Genomic DNA, 21,700 nt, shown 5'->3' on the forward strand with positions numbered 1-21,700 from the left:
CTGATCTAGATATCTTTGCCTCTGCTGAATTATTTTTATATCCCCAGTGGGGGGAAAATTATTCGCTCCACTAAATGTTTTTTTAGCATCATGCTTCAGAGTTGTGATGCTGTGAGAAAGCATGGTTATGCAGGACATCTCAGGAAAAAAATGTTATTGTTTTTGTGCTATTGGCTTGCAACTGATGGCACAGCTGCTATGATGGGCTGATACAGAGGACCAAGCACACTCAGTGATGCAGCAGGTGAACACTGCACAGAGAAGCAATAGTAAGAGGGAGCAGTCTAACACAAAACAGACTATTTTCTTAGTATAACAAGTTGGAATATCCCTTTAAAGCAGGGGTGGGCAATTCCAGGTCTCGAGGGCCGGTGTCCTGCAGGTTTTAGAGCTCACCTTGGGTCAACACACCTGAATCACATGATTAGTTCTTTACCAGGCCTCTGGTGAACTTCAGGACATGTTGAGGAGCTAATTTAGCCATTTAAATCAGCTGTGTTGGTTCAAGGACACATCTAAAACCTGCAGGGACACCGGCTCTCGAGGCCTGGAGTTGCCCACCCCTGCTTTAAAGCCTGAACTATGAAATAATTGAAATACATTTGTTTTAAAGTGTAGTATTTATTGAAACTTCTGACAAATTACAAAAAGTAAAAAATAAGAATTTGTATATAAGAGACTGAATGAGTTTTATAAAAGAAGGATTAATTGACATAATAATAAAGTAATAATAAAGTGTTGCTTGCTACTTTGCTAAATATTCTTAAGGTAATGTAGCTTTAGTGACATTTGAAATGTACATTAATTCCAAAAATACCAAACTAGACCTGATGTGATGTGTTTTGAATGTGCACACTGTTTAGCAGCATCTTGGCAAAATGCATCTAAATGACTGAAGTCTAATTTTCCTTTTGTACAGGATCATGTCCAGAAATTTGTTTACAGAGTTGCTGCCTGGCACCTGTTGTGAAAGTTCCAGTTATGCTGGAAGCACTGCTGTGTGTGGCTTTATAGTATCATCCAGAGGCACACGATGTTTCTGCAGCAACTGTGTCGACATGACTGTCATGAGAGAGCGTTACTTGAGGCCCCGCTCTGATGACCTGTTGGCTAAGATCTGTGGCAGAATTTCACGGTTAGACAGCAACTACAGTCTCAGCTGCAGAGCACCTGTCCATCTGTCTCTGGCAAGTGTCAGTTTCATAATTGTTGTGTCAAGTGTGATTAGGGTGCCTGTCACAAACAGACACATCCGTAAAAATCCTCTTGGTAACAAGATGATGAAATGTTCAACAATGTTATGTGTCTCAAAGAAAATTTGTCATATTTAATTATTTAAAAAACTGTCATTTTATTGTATTTATGCTTTTTGCTTTACTTTTTTTTCATTATCTGAGAGCTCAAATGCTCTGCCACCTAAGAAAACACCAGCAAATAAAAAAGAAAAAAACAGTGCAAAAGCACACAAAACACAAGAGAAGTTGAATAAAACACAAAGGATGTAGAAAGTACACAATACAAATTTCCTAATGACTGGTGTTTTGACCTCTCAAGGCGACTGTAGGATAGTCCATGGATAGTACACATATTGTTCTCAAAGCTCCTATACTCTGGTTTCCACAGTGATTCTACATTAACAAGGACTTTTTCACTTTAGTTCTCCTGGTAATGATGGTCAAATCCAGAATAGCAATTCAGCTTTTAGCCTTTCAGTCAACCTCAGTACAATTGCTTGCTCATCTTCCATACCATGAGCTTCTTCTAACTACCAAGGAACCTAGCTTAACATCTTTGTTTCTGATGGAGCATTTCCACTTTGGAAAGACACACAACAAGGTGTAGATTTCCCTTTGCTGTTATGCCCAGGGAATGGCTTCCTGGGTGAAAAGTCTCCATTTGTAACAGGTGACCCTGAGACATCAAGTGCACTGCAACTTTGGAAATGCTAGCAAATAGACAAATGCTTCAACAGCACACAAAACACAGTGGAAGTTTAATAACAATAGAACAGAAAAATAAAAAAACTGCAAAAGCTCAAAAAATGCCTCATAAAACACAATAACATGACGAACCACCAGCAAAGCAACAAGCTAACTGTAAATGGCTAATAGCTAACACAAATCTACAGTTTTATAAGAGTCATTGGATTAAAACACACATTACCTTGCATCTTTTTTTCTCTTAGATGAATCCTTCGCTTCTTTTGAGCGTGTCTCATAGCGATTCTTCGCAGGCTTTGGTTTCTGTCACTACTGCAGTGGCTCCATAGTCAATTGACTTGAACATTTGGCTCCATATTGTAGTGGTTTACACATGCAAAAGGTCCCTGGATAGAGATCAGGAGGAGATATAAATCCCTGTGTGCTTGTATCAGGAAGGTCAAGATAACCTGCTAAATCAAATATGCAGCGCTACCAGCAATGGCAACCCTTTGTGAGTAAAGGAGGATCTGGAAGTAGCTTCTATATACCTGATGTAACATCAAGGTTAACTGGGAAGTTTTACCTTTGAAGTAAAACCCACTCATTCTCAGTTTAGGTGGGTTTAGGAATCAGTTTGAAGCAAATTCTTTACATACCTTTGATGGTTTGTTCCGGGCTAGAATATACTTTGTTTGCATTTCTCCTCTATCCTTATTGTTTGGAGAAAAAATATGTGTACAGCCTTGTTTAATGATATGATTGTATTTTTAATTTGTTGTCTGAACACATTTTAATGAGATAAATTCATTAAAGAGTCCACAAGCTGATTTTCACTTTCTGCCTGAGATCAGAAAGCAGATGGATATTCCTGTCTTCCAGCTGTGCAGTGTCCTTCTGAGCTTTGTCCAACTCTGCTTCCACAGCCAAGACACGAGCTCCCAGCCAACACAGAACAGCCACCAATTAACTACCTGCTATGAGCGCCACGACACCATGGCGACCATAGATCTATCATTAAGTTCTGTTTGTCCTGTTTATTTCTTTAAAGGGCAAAGCCTTCCTCCTCTTGTTTCCCACTCATCTGCCGCTTCCTGCTGCAGACTCACAGCATAAGCAGAATGTTAGACATTTTTCTCTGAAAGTGTCCCATTTTTATCCAACAGCTGCTTCTAAATGAGTTCAATCAGAGAAACGCTGCAGACACAATAACATGCCATCATATTTTGTGCATTTAAAAAAAAATAAAAATGGAAGTCTTGGAAATGGCTGTACAGGTCTGCCAACCTTGGATACCAGGCTTTGGTATTTCGTAAATGAAAGCCTTGAGTAAGGTGAAGATACAGATTAAATCCTCCAGTACAGAAAAGGCATGGTTCCAGCCCTCCAGCTGGGAACATAAAGGACACCTCCTGAAGAAGACACTTGTATTGAGCTTCCTCTCTTATCTTTTGAGTATAAACTGAAGATAAAAAGCCCCTCTATAAAAAAATAAGTTGGTTAGAGCAGCTGTTTCTTAGCATTTGCCACTTCTTCTAAAGTGCATTAACCAAAAATTTCCATTTTACTCGTCCTAAATGGTTTCCTCTGGAACTGTTTGGCATAGATGACTAACCACAGGTTTGTCTTGTTTAGGAGCAGGTGGGCAAACAGCTAATGGATCTTTTTATTTTCTTTACAAAACCTGGTCAACCACCAGTGGTCACGACAACACTTTTCTTACTTTCTTCATTGAAGATGCATTATGAGTAATCAGCTTTTAAATGGTGAAGTAAACCAAAGGGTGAAACCACGTCTCAAAATGGGGCTAAGTGTTACAGGCCACTGATTTATTTATAGATAGCTTAATTGTTCTTGATGGAAATTAATTCTAGTGTCATAGTAAGTTGTGTGAGGCAAGCAGAGTGAGGACCCAAGGTGCAGGACTCTGAGACAAGACTAACCTTAAAACACAAAGAACTGAAATACAAAGACTGTACTGAGAAGATTGTTGGAAACACTAACCAAGAAAATAAAGCAGAAACTTCCAAACCAACAGGAGACACAGAGGGAGATCACGACAATGGACAATAGGAGACTGAGACATATATACACTGTAGGGTGATAAGAGTGGAAACAGCTGGGGAACACAGAAGGCACAAATTAGGCTTGACAAGAAAGACGAAGCAAAATTGAGCTTAATGCAGACGAGACTGAGACTAACAAAACAGAAGCGACAAACACGAACACTACAACATACACACATAGACACAGATGAGACAGGGACAGACTGGACATGAAAGGGAACTAACTAAATCAGACAAAGAACTAAGAGCTAGAGACATGGATAACTAAACTAAGGCGCACAGGGAAATAATACCAGGTTAAAATGTCAGAAATACATCATAAACCCATACAAACTCAATGCACTGGGTTAATGACCCAGGCACCATGACATCTAGACCATATGACCGACGTCAGATTTAGACTCATCATCAAATACTACATTATGTCTTAAAAAACAGCAAACCATGTGCTTACCTAATACTATCATCTCAGGATCATGCAGAAAGTCTTAGGCAAAGCATCTGTAAACAATGATGCAGCGAACAGCGATGCAGGAATGACATTTTCTTCTCTCATCCCAAAAAGCTGTACGAATATACTGTAAACTCATGTGTTACAGTTCTGTCACCATTAAGGAATTTTAAGAAGTAGGTTAATATTTCTCACAAGAATGAACTGGCAGTGTTTTGAGTTTTGTATCATTATTGAATTTGATTTTGTCACAGTTTATCTTTTCTAGTCTTTTGGTTTCTGTTTCTGTTCCATGGTCGCTGTCTCCCCTGTCAGCTGTATCCCCTAGTCAAGTCTGCCTCTGTTCTGTTTCCTGTTTTACTTTGAAAGTCTGTGTCCTATCAGTAGTAAAAAATTGTAAGTTTTGCTTCCTCTTGGTCTTGTCAGATTACTCTCAGGTGTGCTCTCCTTCTGTCTCATTCCCCCCGTTATCCCTCAGTGTATTTAAGTCCCGTGTTTCTCTTTGTCAGTGTTGCGTCGTCTGTGTTCCACCCTTCATGTAATGTTCATGTTGCTTGTTCTTGTATGTGTTTCATAGTTCTTTCATGTTCTAGCACAGTCTTGTTCATAGTCGTCACAGTTTTTAGTTTCCCCAGTTTAGGTTCCAGTTTAAGTTTCGCCCCTGTCCTTACTGCCTTGCTTTCTTTTCTGTTATTCAGCCATAATAAAAGGCTCGCCCTTGTTTAAAGTTATTTCCGTCTCCTTGCCTGTGTCCACGCCTGGGTCCACACACACCTTCACTCGGTCTCCGCAGACCGTGACACTCCCTCATGGACTGCAGGTCAGCTCTGCTATGTTGTATTAAAGGTTTACATTTTCAGTCAGACAAAGTTTAATGGCCTCTTTGCAAATCAAGCGGGAATGAAGCATTTTGCTATTTTTTGGGTACAATTGTCTTGTGCTTTATTTCATGTGCATACATGCTGAGAACTGTGTGATGTTCCTAATGTGTTTTGTAGTACAGAAGTATCAGAGAAAGACTCGAGCAATAAACACCTGCTTCAAAGAACCGACCTGTATCTGTGCTGTTGTGGAGAGAGCTGTAGAACACATTTAGAATGGATTATAGTGGAGACTGTGAATCACGTCTTCTCATCCAATATCAGTCTCTGTCCTCACAAATGCATTTCTGGAAGAACGGTCAAACATAAACGCTCCTTAGCCTTGTGGAAAGCCTTTCCAAAAGAGCTGAAGCCTTTATAGCTGCAAATGTTTGACCAACATCACATTAAACCCTATGGATTAAAAACGGAGGGTCGGTCAAGTTCATTAGGGTGTAAATCCTTTTGGCTACAAAGTAGTTTCTGGTTATTCAATGAAATGGTGACTATTAGGGGGTATGAGAAGAGATCTAAATGTAGAGGCACAAATTACTCAGCAATCGTCAGGCCAGAGAAATAATCAGACGGAACTTCTGTCACATCTTTTGAGGTCTCTGCTCTTCTCCTGTAGTATCCCCTGAAGCAGTAATTATGGTAGCGGAGGAGTATCATGGACCTGAGCTGTATCAGTTCAAGCTCTTAGACCAAGAGTTGGTACTGCCTGATGCCAGAGCTCCCTCTCTCTCCCCATTTTGCTACCATCCTACCATCTGCCACTGATGCTGAGCCATATGAGCATCTGAAGGGAAAGAAGACAGTCTGGGCTTGCAGCTGTCCAACACAAAAATTTAAACCCTTGTGCCAAAACTAAATAAGACTAAATAGAGAAATGCAAAAGATAAAGAACAAATAAATAAAAATGTGGCACAATAAAAACAGTTTCAAAACTCAAATGCAAGGATGTATATATATGCTTTTTATATTTAAATAATAATTATAATTTCTTGACAGATTATTACAGCTTAGTAGAGATGGATGTGGATAGTCAGGTGGTCACCAGCACCACCATTAACCCACATCAGTTGCGTCAACAGTCTAACCTTTGAGTGGTTGTGAAAAGAAACCTGCTTTTAGTCATCTGTGTGTTTACCAGTAAAGCAGAGGCCGCCTGTGGCTCCAACGCCCCGGCAAATTTGACATTTTAGTCTGCCTGAGTGAAAAGAAAGGTTACAGGTTGAAGAGGAAAAAAATGAGCCTCTAAAGCTCTTCAGTATGCTTGTGCTCTTGCACATAATTTATTCATTGGCAGTAGACCATGTCTCCTAATGTCTGCCCCTGGGTCATTTGGTTTTATATTCACTTTATTTTTAGGGGTTTTCAACATCCTAGGATACTAAACCAAATAACAGACCTTTTTTGTCAGTCAGTCAGTTTTGATAGAGATATGTGCAGCATTATTCCCTCATTTTATGTAAATTCTTTTTTCTCCTGTGTTAATTAAAGGGTGTATGTTTTATAAGATTTTACTAATTAACTACTGCTTAAACCTATGTAAACTACTTAATCTAATGCACTCAAAGTAATCATTATTGTAAAATATGGGACCTTTTCATAGAGTAAATGTTGTTCATGCTTGAGTGTTACAAATGAGATGTAAGTCTGGGCTCTGGCGGGGCGCTCACAGAGTGCTCCCCAAACCACTCTTTTGTTATCTTGACTGTGTGCTTGGGGTTGTTGTCCCGTTGAAGTCCTGGAGCACGTTATCATATAGGATGTCTCTGTACATTGCTGCATTACTTTTCCCCCCAGTATAATGCTGCCCTCACCATGCTTCACTGTAGTGATGCCAGGTTATGAGCACTGGCTGGTTTACTCCAGATGTGACACTTGGCATTCAAGCAAAAAAACGTAAATCTTTGTTTCATCACCCCAGAGAATTTTGTTTCCCGTAGTCTCAGAGGCTTTCAGGTGTCCTTTGCCCACCCGCTTCAGATGTTATCAATCCATACAAAGGGCATTATTAGCAGAAATTCAAAGCGGGTTCCTTTGTCAAACATGTGGCTGGCTGTCGTATGCCTTTTATTGAGGACTGGCCACTATACCAAACAAGCCCGATTGGTGGATTGATTGAAGCCTGATTCTACCCTGATTCCTCAGGTTGCCCAGGCTGCCACGTAAGAGTCCAGGTGGTTGTAAATGTCTTCCATTTGCAGATCATGGAGGCCAACGAGGTCATTATTGGGATCCTCAGTGCAGCAGAAGTTTTCCCCCAGATCTGTTTCTCAGTGCATTCCTGTCTCTGAGGTTTAAAGAGCATTCCTTGGACCTCATGGCTGGGTTTGTGCTCTAACACGCACTGTCAACTATGGTGCCTTATATAGACATGTGAGTGCTTTTGCAAATCATGTCCAATCACTCTAGTCAGTTTAATTTTAATACATTTTTGAGAATTTCAAGTAAACATTTTGCACTTTGTTATTATGGGGTACTGTGTATAGAATGTTTAGGTGAAAAATGAATTTAATACAAAAAGGCTGTGACATGACAAAATATGGAACAAGTACAATGCTGTGAATAGTTACAGGATGCACTGTTCATTACAGTTTTCCTACATGATAAAGAATTGAAATTGTAAGTAATAAATGTGTATGATTACAGAAAAACATGTGATTTCTTACTGGCCAGAAACTTCTTTTCTAATTCACAGAAAGTTTCTTGCTTGCTTTCCTTCTTTTCTTTTTCCTTTTTTTTTTTTTTGACCTATGTTTTTTTTATCATTTAACCAATTATTTATTACTAAATTCATATGAATATGATTGGACAGGTCTTTTTTAGTAGGAAAAGCTGCAAAACCTATGAAAATACAGTTGAAAGTCCAAAGTCCCCTTATCATATTTTGAACCAGTTGGGCTGGATTGGAGTATTTGCCGAACCAGTTCCGGCCCCCGGGCCTTAGGTTTGACACCCTTGATCTATCTATCGATCTGAAAAAGAGAAGGAGAGAGAGCCTTATCAGCCTTATCAGTGGCTTTACAGAACTCTTTTAAAACGAGGCTAGTGTTGCATCACATCTGGCAGGCAGTTCCAACATCTCTGAGGGTAATAGCAGATTTTCATTTAATCCTAGAATAAAAACACTGCCCAGGACATTTATATTTTAGTAAACAAGCAGCAGGGTGGTAAAGTTCACTGTAATGCTCCCCAGACCCTAAGAAATGAAAAAACAACAACAATTTTTTTCATTACAGCTACGATTTATGGCTCATTATTTGGGCCAACAGGAGTAATTTAGAAAACAGTTTGTAAAGGGACAAAAAAGAAGAACATGAAAATTAGAGTTTATTTGACAGTTTTTACATTTACTTTTATATTCCTTCATGCTTGTTTGAGTAAACATTTCAGTTGTGATTGCAGCGCTCCCTACAGTCAGCAGAACTCAGCCTAACGATCCAGGTAATGACGATTTTAGTCCGCTGACTCATAGCCAATCATTTCATGCAGGGCCACAGTTTGGCCTTTACAACATTACATTTATCTAATGCTTACAAATCTGCTGATCGCATTATGCTCCTTTTTTTCCTATTGTTGATTTGGCTAGGATTTAATGTCCATGTGGCTTTATTAAGGGGGATCAGTTTTTCACCGGGGCATTTTCTGCCCCAACTAACTGCATAACCATTTTTGTTTATGTAACAATTTGCCTTTATGTCTCTCTTTTATAGCAGAGATCCAACTTATGACCCTGGTGATGTAAGTGCATGTCTGAGCTTTTCAGGATGCAGATCAGAAGCACATACGGTTAAGGCATTCATAATCTCTAACCACTTAGTGGATAATCAGGTTGGAGTTCTCAGCAAAAAGCCACGTCTGCCTCCTTCCTGTTTCCTTGTCCCCTCTGAAGGATGCAGCTGTATTTGAACAAAAAAGAAACCGTAGTCATTAACCTGGTTCACAGATTTCTTGGCTCTTTTCCATGTGGGGCTAATCCTGCAGTTGTCTAATTATGGCTCCACAGAGCCACAAGGGTTCACCCCAGGTTCATCATCTCCAAGGCTTAGGAAGTCAGGAATGGTCCTTAAAGGTTAATTCTGTGAAACCTTTAACGTTATGACTTGAATTTTTGTCTTCTTGGGCTTTTTTGTGGGGGGGTATATTGCCCCCATTTTTTTTTATTTTTTTTTACATGGAATCATATATTTCATGTAAAATGGACAGAGCCACTGTGATTTCACCCTCTGGTCTCTGATGACACATTTTGAACCTTCATTGTTGACATGCTGGAGCAGTAAGTTGTCATTTGCAGCTTCATTCGCTTTAGCTTCATTTTTCAGTCTCAATGACTGAAGTCTGACATAGCCATTCTTTTCAACATGCCTGTCATGCAAGATGCTGTACTTTGTGTTTGTTTTTTTTTAACAGCCAAGGGGCTGTGACAAGAGTACAGTCCTTCTCTTTTATTTAGATGTACATGCTGCCCCCCTATTCAACTGTGATGGGCTGGTGATGTTGCCTTGGGCTCATACTGTGGCTTTATTTGCCTTTCTGTGTCCTCCTCCTGCTACGGAGGGTTTGTCCAATAAAACAGTAAATTTCTTACAGTAAATACCAGATTTTTCACAATTATAATCCTACATGTTACCAAACAGTTAGGCTTTTAAGGAGGTGATTTTCACTACTTTAGATTATTTGTGAGTCATTAACAGAGGATTAAAAGGATTACAAAGGAATGAAACATCCAATTTGCTTTCATAGATATTTTTCATGCTAAACCATGCTCTCTAGGCCCAAAGTGAGGAAGAGTATTGTCTAATTATAATAATAACCTGTCTCAATTTCATACAACACATCTGGATTTCTTCATGCTCCAGCTGATTGAACACAACTGTGTTTCAGCCTCTCTTTGTCTCTCCTGGGATTGCCTGGCTGTGACCTGTTTTTTCATTCACAGTCCAGTAGTTCAAAACGAACACTTTAAATAGCGATGAACAGACAAAGAGCGCCACCACATTTGCAGAAACATCTAAAAGGAATGTACTGAAAGACATCACAGGCTGGCTCCACCCACTGATGCTACACAAATCATACAGTGATTAGTACAAAGTAAGAATCTCATCTTCTGGAGTCAAATGTGAGGCCATGCAACAGGACAGTGATCCCACGAACATCTGCAAATGTTTCTGCAAAAGAAAAATAATAATTGCTTTCTCAGCTGGACTTTCCAAAACTGTAATTTTATATTTTCTGCTTGGAATGAATGATCTGTACATTTGACTTGGATTTGACTTATTGAATATTTCCACCCATAACCCTGGGTTATATATAGTGTAAATGAGGAGGAAGAAACAACAGAAGGAAATCCATTTTCTAATGATAATGTGAAATGTGTCATTGCAGCTTCAAGGTTCTTTATACACACATTTCTCATTCTTCTGATTGTAACAAGCAGATATTTTCAGTCTTTTTCTTGTCTCGTGTTCACAGTTTATTTCGACTGCCCCCGAGTGGATACAAAAACAACAACAAAAAACTGTTATTCCAGGTTTTAAAATAAATGTGTGACCTCCGACCCCATGCTGAGAGAAATTACATTTGTGACTCCAGACTTGACAAAGTTCCCCTGAGAGTAGTGGAAGACAATAGAATAGTGTTTCACTGGCAGAGTAATGATTCCCCCTGTGGAGAGAAAACTAATCGTAATGTGTGAAATTAGAAAGCTGGAGTTCCTGTAGTTGCAGTTTAATAAGGAAAACTGAAAAAAAGTTAATATATATTTGCAGGAAATGAATGTGCCAAGACAACGAAACGTTTTTTTTCCTCACGTACTTTGAGAGATATCAACTCAAAGCTGCGAGCGCAGTTACAATGAAGCATCATCTGTGGAATGTACTTTCACTTACTGCAGTTTTAAAACATTTATACTATAAAACCTTTGTTGTAGTGCAGTAAGTGTCTTATAAACTAGTTAATGTTACAAATGTTCAAATTCCTCCGGTAATTTGTATCACTTTTAATGTTTTTAACACAGAGAAACATGTTCATGACACGATACTGTCACGCTAAGGGCGACCTTATCTTTAAACACATCCCTCGGGACCTTAAATAAGCAGTAAGCCTCTGAGAGTGAGCAACTAGCTCCACCTTCTGGTTTAAAATAAGCATATGCCAAGATTTAAGTTTGACTTGCTTTGATTTTGCTTCTTCTGTGCTAAAACTGTTTTATTTTTTATGACTCTAACAAACCTGTTTGCTGCTTTCACTTTCTTATTATCCTTTGACAAACTTAAGTTTGGTGTGAAAATAGTGTGAGAACTACAGTTTATTTAGCTGAGATATAACTATAAAAGTGCAGGTATAGGTGCAACAATGGACTTCAAACTCACTCAAGAAAATGGATTATTGCAACTGCAGCTCTTTCAGCAGTTCATTGCCCTGCATGTAGCAAAACAAGTGAAAGCTTTCTCTCCGCTTTAGCTTTAGCCTCTAGAAAAATAGGACAAAAGCAGAGTTTGTGCAATTCTAACGAGCTTGAGTGTTTAGAAATGTTTCTCCGGGCTTCTTAAAGGGCATTCAAAGCTCTTCATTGGATTTTGGCTGCTTTTGTTCTGTTCTCTATCAAGAGGATCCCACACTGCTTCAGTAATGCTGAGGTTCATGCTCTTGTGTTTTTATTGTATCGTATGCTTTTATTAAATTGTTGCCAGTTGGATGTTTTCAAGATAGTATTGTATGTGGATCCAAATCCAGTGGTAATTAAATGCCATTAATTTTGGCAAGATCCCCAACACCACTGACTAAAATACCGCCCCAAACTATAACAGAGTCGCCAGCATGTTTTACATGGTACAACGCTGACTGTTGTACCACTCTCCAACCTCCTGCATACACACTGACAATGATTTGAATTTTAAAAAATCCAATATTGATTCATTCCATAAATCTGTTGCCACTGAATTTCAGTCCAGTTCTTGTGTAATTTGTAATAACTCTGCCTCTCCCTGTTTTCTTACCTTAAAATGGCTTTTTGAAGGCCACCCTTCCACTGAGACCATTTCTGATATGTACAGTGGCTTGCAAAAGTATTCGGCCCCCTTGAGCTTTTCCACATTTTGTCACATTACAGCCACAAACATGAATCAATGTTATTGGAATTCCACGTGAAAGACCAACACAAAGTGGTGCACACGTGAGAAGTGGAACGAAAATCATACATGATCCCAAACTTTTTTTTTACAAATAAATAACTGCAAAGTGGGGTGTGCGTAATTATTCAGCCCCCTTAGTCAATACTTTGTAGAACCACCTTTTGCTGCAGTTACAGCTGCCAGTCTTTTAGTGTATGTCTCTACCAGCTTTGCACATCTAGAGACTGAAATCCTTGCCCATTCTTCTTTGCAAAACAGCTCCAGCTCAGTCAGATTAGATGGACAGCGTTTGTGAACAGCAGTTTTCAGATCTTTCCACAGATTCTCGATTGGATTTAGATCTGGACTTTGACTGGGCCAGTCTAACACATGGATATGTTTTGTTTTAAACCATTCCATTGTTGCCCTGGCTTTATGTTTAGGGTCGTTGTCCTGCTGGAAGGTGAACCTCCGCCCCAGTCTCAAGTCTTTTGCAGACTCCAAGAGGTTTTCTTCCAAGACTGCCCTGTATTTGGCTCCATCCATCTTCCCATCAACTCTGACCAGCTTCCCTGTCCCTGCTGAAGAGAAGCACCCCGAGAGCATGATGCTGCCACCACCATATTTGACAGTGGGGATGGTGTGTTCAGAGTCATGTGCAGTGTTAGTTTTCTGCCACACATAGCATTTGCATTATGGCCAAAAAGTTCCATTTTGGTCTCGTCTGACCAGAGCAGCTTCTTCCACATGGCTTATGGCATACTGCAAACGGGGCTTCTTATGGTTTTCTGTTAACAATGGCTTTCTCCTTGCCACACACTGGACCCTATTCAGCAGCAGCTTTAAAATGCTATTGAAAACAGCAGCGTGTGTGTGTGAGTGAGTGCACAGATTAGGATCAAGGATTAGGGACAGATGTAAACCAGAAATCGAGATCCAATGTAATACGGCTGCCGTCCATCACAGCAGAAGAAAGGTCAGGGTTAGGGTCAAGTATAAGCAAGCCACGCCTTCATTACATCTTCATTGCAGTTTCTATTGGCCCAATATTTGATTGATGGCGCTGTTTTCCAATAGGAGAGCAGGAGGGAGCCCTCGTGGGGGGAAACCGCTGAGCAGATGTGTGTGTGAGAAGACGAAGAGGACGCAGGTTTTTACTGAGTGCAGGAATTGCTGTAGAAAGGGAGTGACGAGCTGCAGGGACACGAAAAAGTAAAGGTGAGCACTACATTATGTAACATTACGATTTATGAAGCTAAATTAATCGTGCTGCTCAACACGATGTTTTAGCTCTAATGTTAGCAATTCATTTTAGCTGGAGAGTGTCGTGTCTATCTAATTTCTTGTTGGCAGCAGTTGACTGTTATTTCCATTTAGTTAGCACATACTCGGTTATTTCAGACAGGTTTCGATCATTTACAGGCAGGTGTCAGTCCTTTCTGTGTGATGTGGCTGTGTAGCCTTTTTAAATTTATTTGCAAACTTCGTGTCGCGAATTGTTTGACCCCCAAAGTAGATTTGAAAGTTTAACGTGATATTGCAGTAGCTGACACGCGGTCGTACGTGTAGTTTGTGTGCACCCTATTTCCTCCTTCCTGACCTTCTTTGGGTGTTTTCCTCCAAAACGGGTTGGAGCAGTTATTACCCAACAAACGTCTCAATGTCTTTCTTTCTTTCTTGTGACCTCTTTTTGTCTTGAGAGTTTTTATTGGACTAAAATAGCTGCGGTGGTAATATCTTACTGGACCAGAACTGTCTATGAAACTTGATCCTGAGACTTGGATATTGGCAAGAAATGACCTGCCACATTAGAGGTCATTCATTGGGCTCAGCTGTTCAGAATCTGTCCTTGTGTCAAGGTGCATTTTTGTGTCCTTCCTTGTCTTGTTAATCTACAATCTTTCCTCGCTTTATACTTAGACGCCAGCTTGGAAATAATGCACACTCTCAAAACTTCTTCCTGTTTAATCTTAAGGTTCAACACTTTGTCTACCTGTCAGGTAAACTATGTCCTCTGTGGGCTATTAAGACAGCCAGGAAGACTTTGCTCTTTGTTTGCTCCCCCTGACATCACTTCCGTTTTGAGCCACAGGCAGACTGCTTTTGCTGATGTCCCACATTTATTCAGAACTTTAGAGTCCCATATCTTTTTTTTTTTTTTTTAAAGCTAGCAGTGACCAGTGTTGGTCAAGTTACTTGAAAAAAGTAATCAGTAACTAATTACTGATTACTTCCACAAAAAGTAATCCCGTTACTTTACTGATTACTTATTTTCAAAAGTAATTAATTACTTAGTTACTTTTTAAAAACACGATTTACAACCTGAATAGCTGATAAAGCGATAGATCTTTCAGCCCAATTCTACTTTTTCTACATAATCCATCATACAAAATGTAATCAAATAGAAAAATCTCTTTTTAAAACTTGTTTTATCAGTTTTAATCTTTTAACTTTATGCATCAAGCAAAAATTTAATTATATGCAACATTCTCTGACTTGAATAAATTAGTTTAACATGTAAACCTATTTTCTGCACATTCCAGCACATAAAATAAAATATTTCTTGTGTTTACACTCACTCTTTCAAATAGATGCAAGTAAAACACAGCAGAAAATAAATAAAGTCAAAGACTAGCGGTCCCGTTGCTCTATTTTCACCTGCAAAGCAGGACTGCGGTAGGCGGAGGTTTACCCTGGTGCAGGTGTGCCGCGGTCAGTTGAAGAATCTGCGAGTTTCTCTGTGAGTTTCCCATTACGTAGTTGCGCACTCGGTGCTTGCTTGGAAGTTTAGGGGTTTTTTTCGCTGTAAAAAGAAGTTTTCTTCCTACGCACGATGGACGCTAATGTTTTTTGTCACTTTTTATGGAATCAAACTCAAAGTAAGGTCAGTACTTCCACGCTTTAAATGCTGCACGCTCATACTCTCTCCCACAATCGATATGTGATCCATTGTTGATCTGCACACAGCTGCTGTCACTAACGGCGCACTCGCTTACGTCACTGTCATGAGACATTCTCGCAAAAAATCACGGTTTTAGTAACGCAGTAACGCAGCGTTCCTACGGGAAAGTAACGGTAATCTAATTACCGTTTTTGCAATAGTAATCCCTTACTTTACTCGTTACTCGAAAAAAGTAATCAGATTACAGTAATGCGTTACTGCCCATCTCTGGCAGTGACACTGATATTCTGTGAAAATGACTCCCCCCTCATAGCAGATGCTAATCTAGCTGTTTAGGTAAAAACAAATGAAAGGGCTTAAAGTGTATTCAACACAAATAAGTGATCCCAAGCCTTCATTTGACCCTAAAAATATGCAACCGTGTTTTAGAACAGGGGCTTAATACTGCACATTGGAAAGTCAGGTATTAAATCCTGCAGATGATTAATCAGTGATTAGTGGAGCCTGCTTTCTTTCTTCTTACTCCAGGCGGCTGCAACCTTGATACTACGAGTGTATTATTCCCTTTGGGAGGTGATTTTTGGCTTTGTCAAGACTAAAAGGAAAAAAGAGGTTTCTAAATGAAAGAAAAGCAATTTCCCTCCTTTGCTGCCCTTTGCTTGCATTTTCTCTTTCACTTTCACTTTCATTGGAAAAGAATCCCCTCACTGTGCTTTTCAATCCGGTTTCATGGTTTCACTTTTAGGGTACTTTCACACATCATTTGTAGTGAGGCTAAAAAAATAAAATATAAAATGGTGTTATCTGACATTTTGAAATGTAGTAAAGTGTTTATCTGGGTGTGCAGCTGTAGAATCTGAGAGTTGATAACAAAAGTAAACATTTGTAATATTTTTGCCCTTTGACTTTTCCAGATGTCGTTCGCCAGTGACAAACTGTACGATGGATACATACGGCGGAATATGGCAATCATCGTTTCCAATGTGAAACCGAGAGAAATAATGATGCATCTGCCTTGCCTGACTGCTTACGACAGGGTATGTTTCAGAAAGCTCTCAGACTAAGAATTTTGTTGTTCTGTTTAGATGCACCCCAAGTATACTCAGTCTGATACCTTCTTTTCTGTATATTACCATGTTGTATAGCTACATGTGAACTGTGTTTAAATACAGTAGCCTGCATTTCTTTATTTAAATCAGAAAGTGTTCATTTAAACCAACCTATTATTTGCTGTCTTTAATGACTATTTAATGCTCCTATGGAAACACATCGAGCAGTACAAGCCTTGTTAGTTAGGCAACCCCAAAAAAGGCCTCAAACTATTTTGCTATTCCTTGCACGACTCTCACTGTAAAAATTACATTTGTTGTTTTGGTAAACACACTAGTGTCACTGATTAAATTAGCTTTGTGGTTGATTGGTTGGTTGTTTATTGATAACCGAACAGTAAAGGGCATTAGCACTGGTAAAGGCATATTTTAAAGACTAAACTACTGATGATTTGTCTGTTATCTATTAAACTGAGTTTGTTTTCTCACTTGATCTATTTTTTTAACAAATCTTAGGACGTCATTGAGGCAAAAACTGAGACAAGTGGGAATTATCAAGGCATGATGCTTCTTTTGGACTGCCTGAAAAGAAGAGAAAACTGGCCCGAGCAGTTCATTGAGGCGCTTGAGGCATGTGAGAAGAGAACCATTGCAGCGGACATCAGAGCAGAATACAACGCTCTAACAGATGTTAACAGTAAGTTGCCAAATAATTTACCCAGCACCGTACATGATAGTGTTGAAGTTTATGCAAGCAGTACCGGATACAGTCTTGGTACACACTTTTGACATGACAAAGCACACTTGTCAGTATTTATATAACAAAAACTAAGCTATAGAGCAGAGGTAATGTGTGAATTACTAAGTAGCAAGTGTGAAAACCTCTACAAAAGCAGTTGATAAAGGCCATTTTTAAATCTGAAGCATTCAGGTATGTAACCAGTTCCCCAGAGGAAAGACATCAGCAATGATCCTGTTCCTGTCCAACAGTATGGGAACGGTTCAAAGTCATTTCTGAAGTTCTTCAGTCTTCAGTGAAAACACCTATTGACAAGTAGAAAACTGAAAAGTTGAATGCCTGCAAACCGCAGTAAACTGAAGTGACGCTGTGAAGAAGGGTGGAAGAACAATGTGAGAGACTGATAGTCATACAGAAAGTAATAGAAGTTATTTCTGCAAAATGTTTTCACAAGCAATTTCTCCATTGTTGGCACCATTTTTATCAAATAAGTAATGACATGCTGTAATACATCCTGTGTTTTTGCTAATCTAGACCAGATTATTATTTTTTTTTTATGTCCTGGTTTGTTGGATTACTCAGCGTGCTGGAAATGACAGTTTGAACTCAACCTTCTCCGAAACATAAACAGCTTGTGCAGATAATGCAAATATGTTTCAACCCAAACATGTTTACAGTCGCTCAGAAAAGTGATTATATATACATTATTATACAACAAACATTACTCTGTTTGTTTAGATCCAAGACTAAAGTATATTGGATTCATCATTTGTAAACACTGCTTGGAAAACTGTTACAATTTAAATGGATTCCTTTTTGAAGAACACTATGCAGAGCGTGTTGCATATAGAATAAATATATACATTTTCATTTTTAAAATGAAAATGTGTATATATATGTGTATATGCAGCATCGCAGAGTTCATGACAAATTCATTTCTGTATAGTTTCACATTTAGGTAGTCCTTCAGGATTTCACAGAGATTTACTGATAGGATGTCATGAGAGATTTAAATAGCAGAACTGTTTCCTTTGCCCTAGATTCCAACCCCAGCTCCTCTCCAACGTCTGTTGTCACGGCACACGTCCACCCGGCACCATCTGCCGGTCATCTGCCCATTCCAGAGAGTGGTGATAACAGTCGGGATGCTCTAGCTCTGCCAGCTGTAGCTCCTGCAGCTCCTTCAGCTCCTCCAGCTCCCCCAGAGCCAGCTATCCAGGCCCCACCCTCTCCGAAAATTCCAACACTGCCACAAACCCCCCAGAGTGCTGCAGACCCAGGTCCCAAAGTTGTTTCCCCACCTGAGCCTGTCCCTGAGCCTCCAAAGTCAACACAGATTGAAGTGGCACATCCTCCATCAACACCTCCTGCTTCCCCCAAGACCACACACATTCGGGTGACATCCGAAGAGAGAGGAATTAATTTTCGCAAGGAGCCAGAGGAAAACTCTGAATCAGATATCCAAAATATTGCTGCTGGAGCTCAGGTGGGCTCTGGAGATGGTGCCATTACTGTCAACAGGGAAACCACTCCTCCACCACCACATCCAACTGAACACCATGAAGCCGATCCTCTCAGAAGCAGGATTACCAAAAAGAACAAGGAGCCAGAGAGTCCACCTGAAGCCCAGATCAACTCTGATGTGACTGATGGACCCTCTTTCTACACAAGGACCCCAGAGAAGCCTCCGGTCCAGGACAGCACTCCTCCATTGAACAAAAATCCTGATGCTGTCTCACAGCCTGAAGAGATTTCTGGGCCTCCTTCTACACAGGTGAATACTAAAATATGATTCATTTTAAGACTTGAATAATGACACCTCCTGCAACAGTGCTGTCTGATATTCACTTAGCTTGGTGCTTAAACCACCTTAGGCAGCATTTCGTTCAAAATGAGAAGCTTTACCTCTGTGGTTTCTTTGGGTGGTATACTCGGCATTTTTTTTCTCTCTTTTCTAGAGAAATTTCATTTCTATAAATATAAAGTTACATTAAATTAATTATACTAAGAACAGTAATCTGTGGACAGAGAACATGCAAAGGGTTGCTACAATTGTTTCCAAATACATACAAAAATAACCTTTGCTAATAGTATTGTAGTACGATTGTAGCCTTTTCTTCTTTTTGTAAGTAACTTTTTTTAATGATCCAACTACTGTATATTGTGTATATCCTTGAACCCTAAAAAGTATGTTGAAAAATGTGTAATTTTTTAAAGGGCCTTGCTAGTTCGACCTTTGTTGGGACATTACTGTATTTTCTGGCGAGTAAAAGTCTCCAGCTGACAGTCACTGGAAGGGCATAACACCACTGGACGTGTGCCATTAAGCCACATGCTCACATTACTGCAGGGTATACAAAAAAACTGGAAGGCACACACACAAAAACAATTTCTAGCAGTCTTATAGGCCTAATCTTTCACAAGGCATCTTTTCATAAAACCCATCCTGCACATTTATTTGTAAACTTTTGGTAATGATGAGTTCATTCAAAATGTCAGAGAGGAAAATATTCTAGAATACAATTAAACGTGTACAAGTGAGAAAATCCGGTATAAAAGTTCTCCTGTATGACATGTAATATATTTAATGGAAACTTAAGTTAGCATTTTTGACAGTAGTATGTATTAGTGTTATTACCAGACCTCCATATAGGTGCTTTTAACGAACCTATAAGCTTTTACACATACCTGAAAGTTAGGACATTGAAAAATTGCAGTTTGGCAATAAAATTGACCTCTGTTATGAATTTCCCCCCCAGATTGTTGAAACTGCAGCTGAAGCCTCCCCCAGGCCTGGTACTCCAGTGATGGAGGCCTCTCTTAATGATGATGTTTGTCTGAGCAAGCCAGGGCAACTCGTCAGCATCCAACCGCAAAATCAACCCAGTCCTACCATCCTCGCGTCCAGCTCAGAGCCGCAGCCCTACTCGGGCAACACTGAGCGTCTGGAAATAAGTGAAGCTCCACCGGATGACGTGTCCTCTTTCGACTCCACAGTTACTACAGTCACGCCACTGCCATGCCAGGAGACCGGCTTCGCTAATCTCAACCATAACGAACCTGAGGAGAACCAGTTTGAGTCGCCGTGTCAAAGCTTTGAAACACAGGAGCTGGTGATACATGCGTCCGGTGAGCCATCTATCCCTAACCTAGACGTCAATAGTGAAACGGCCAAAGAAATCTCCTCGGCACCACCGTCATTCCCACATGCTGCTGCTGATTCTGGGAGTTTAAACACCACCTTCAAAGCAGGAGAAGAGCTAGCAGATACTTCAGCTCCGTGGACCTGTCTCAGCCAATCACCTAACGCAAAGTACATTCTGGCCGCTGCAGGAGTGGGTGCCTGTGCAATGCTGATGGTGTGGAGGTTTAACAAATAAGGGGATATAATACCTGGAATGAAAGAGAAGATTAGACTTTAAGGCTTTTGAAAAGGATTTTAGGTGCCTTAATGAAATCACTGCCATGGGTTGGCATGAGGCAGCAGTTTAATAATTACCTACAGTAATTACAGCTGGCTCTGCAGACCTTTGATCACGTCACTAATGACCATTCTGCTCTTAAGTTTGACATTTTATGTCTTTATTATTGAGTGAGGTTGACTATAGGGAACAAAAACTAAGTCTACCCTTACTATTCTAGTCGGGTCACTTCATAGAACTGGGTTACAATCTCAGGTTATTTATGCACTTGTGCGATGCAAATGTGTGTTTTTTTTTAAAGGCGTGTATTAATCATTGTTTGCATGTTCTCTGACAAGCTAGATAAGACTGTTGGCTGTCATCCAGCATGAGTTAATGAATCAAGGACCTGAGTTTGGCTTGCTGGGGACTGTGGAGGCAGGAGTACCAGTAGTTCACCACAGTGTAAATTCTTTGTTTTCCCCTATTCATAGTGGGGAAATATGGCTTTAAATGTATTTATTTGTAAATATTTATATATATATGTGCTATATAGATACCATCCATCTTCATCCGCTTTATCTGAGGCCGGGTCGCGGGGGCAGCAGCCTAAGCAGAGAGGCCCAGACCTCCCTCTCCCCAGCCACCTCCTCCAGTTTATCCGGGGGAACACCAAGGCGTTCCCAGGCCAGCCGAGAGATATAATCTCTCCAGTGTGTCCTGGGTCTGCCCCGGGGCCTCCTCCCGGTGGGACATGCCTGGAACACCTCACCCAGGGGGCATCCTTGTCAGATGCCCGAACCACCTCAGCTGGCTCCTTTCGATGTGGAGGAGCAGCGGCTCTACTCTGAGCCCCTCCCGGATGGCCGAACTTCTCACCCTATCTCTAAGGGAGAGGCCAGCCACCCTTCGGAGGAAGCTCATTTCTGCCGCTTGTATCCGCGATCTCGTTCTTTCGGTCACTACCCACAGCTCGTGGCCATAGGTGAGGGTAGGGACGTAGATTGACCGGTAAATTGAGAGCTTCGCTTTTACACTCAGCTCCCTCTTCACCACGACGGACCGGTGCAGCGCCCGCATCACTGCAGCCGCAGCACCAATCCGTCTGTCGATCTCCGGTTCCCTTCTCCCATCACTCGCGAACAAGACCCCGAGATACTTGAACTCCTCCACTTGGGGCAGGAACTCGTCC

At 40.4% G+C, this 21,700-nt stretch overlaps 1 protein-coding gene across 1 annotated transcript; it reads left to right on the forward strand.

The window, feature by feature from the left end:
- The first annotated feature begins 13,529 nt into the window (after positions 1 to 13,529).
- On the forward strand, positions 13,530 to 21,065 carry mavs (mitochondrial antiviral signaling protein). Its single transcript, XM_026152906.1, has 5 exons — positions 13,530 to 13,635; positions 16,234 to 16,356; positions 16,885 to 17,065; positions 18,148 to 18,881; positions 19,867 to 21,065. Exons 2-5 carry the CDS (start codon positions 16,234 to 16,236, stop codon positions 20,485 to 20,487), a joined length of 1,659 nt encoding a protein of 552 aa, XP_026008691.1. The 5' UTR covers positions 13,530 to 13,635; the 3' UTR covers positions 20,488 to 21,065.
- The last annotated feature ends 635 nt before the right edge of the window (positions 21,066 to 21,700 follow it).

Source organism: Astatotilapia calliptera, chromosome 19 (assembly GCF_900246225.1).
Source record: "Astatotilapia calliptera chromosome 19, fAstCal1.2, whole genome shotgun sequence".
Lineage (NCBI taxonomy): Eukaryota > Metazoa > Chordata > Actinopteri > Cichliformes > Cichlidae > Astatotilapia > Astatotilapia calliptera.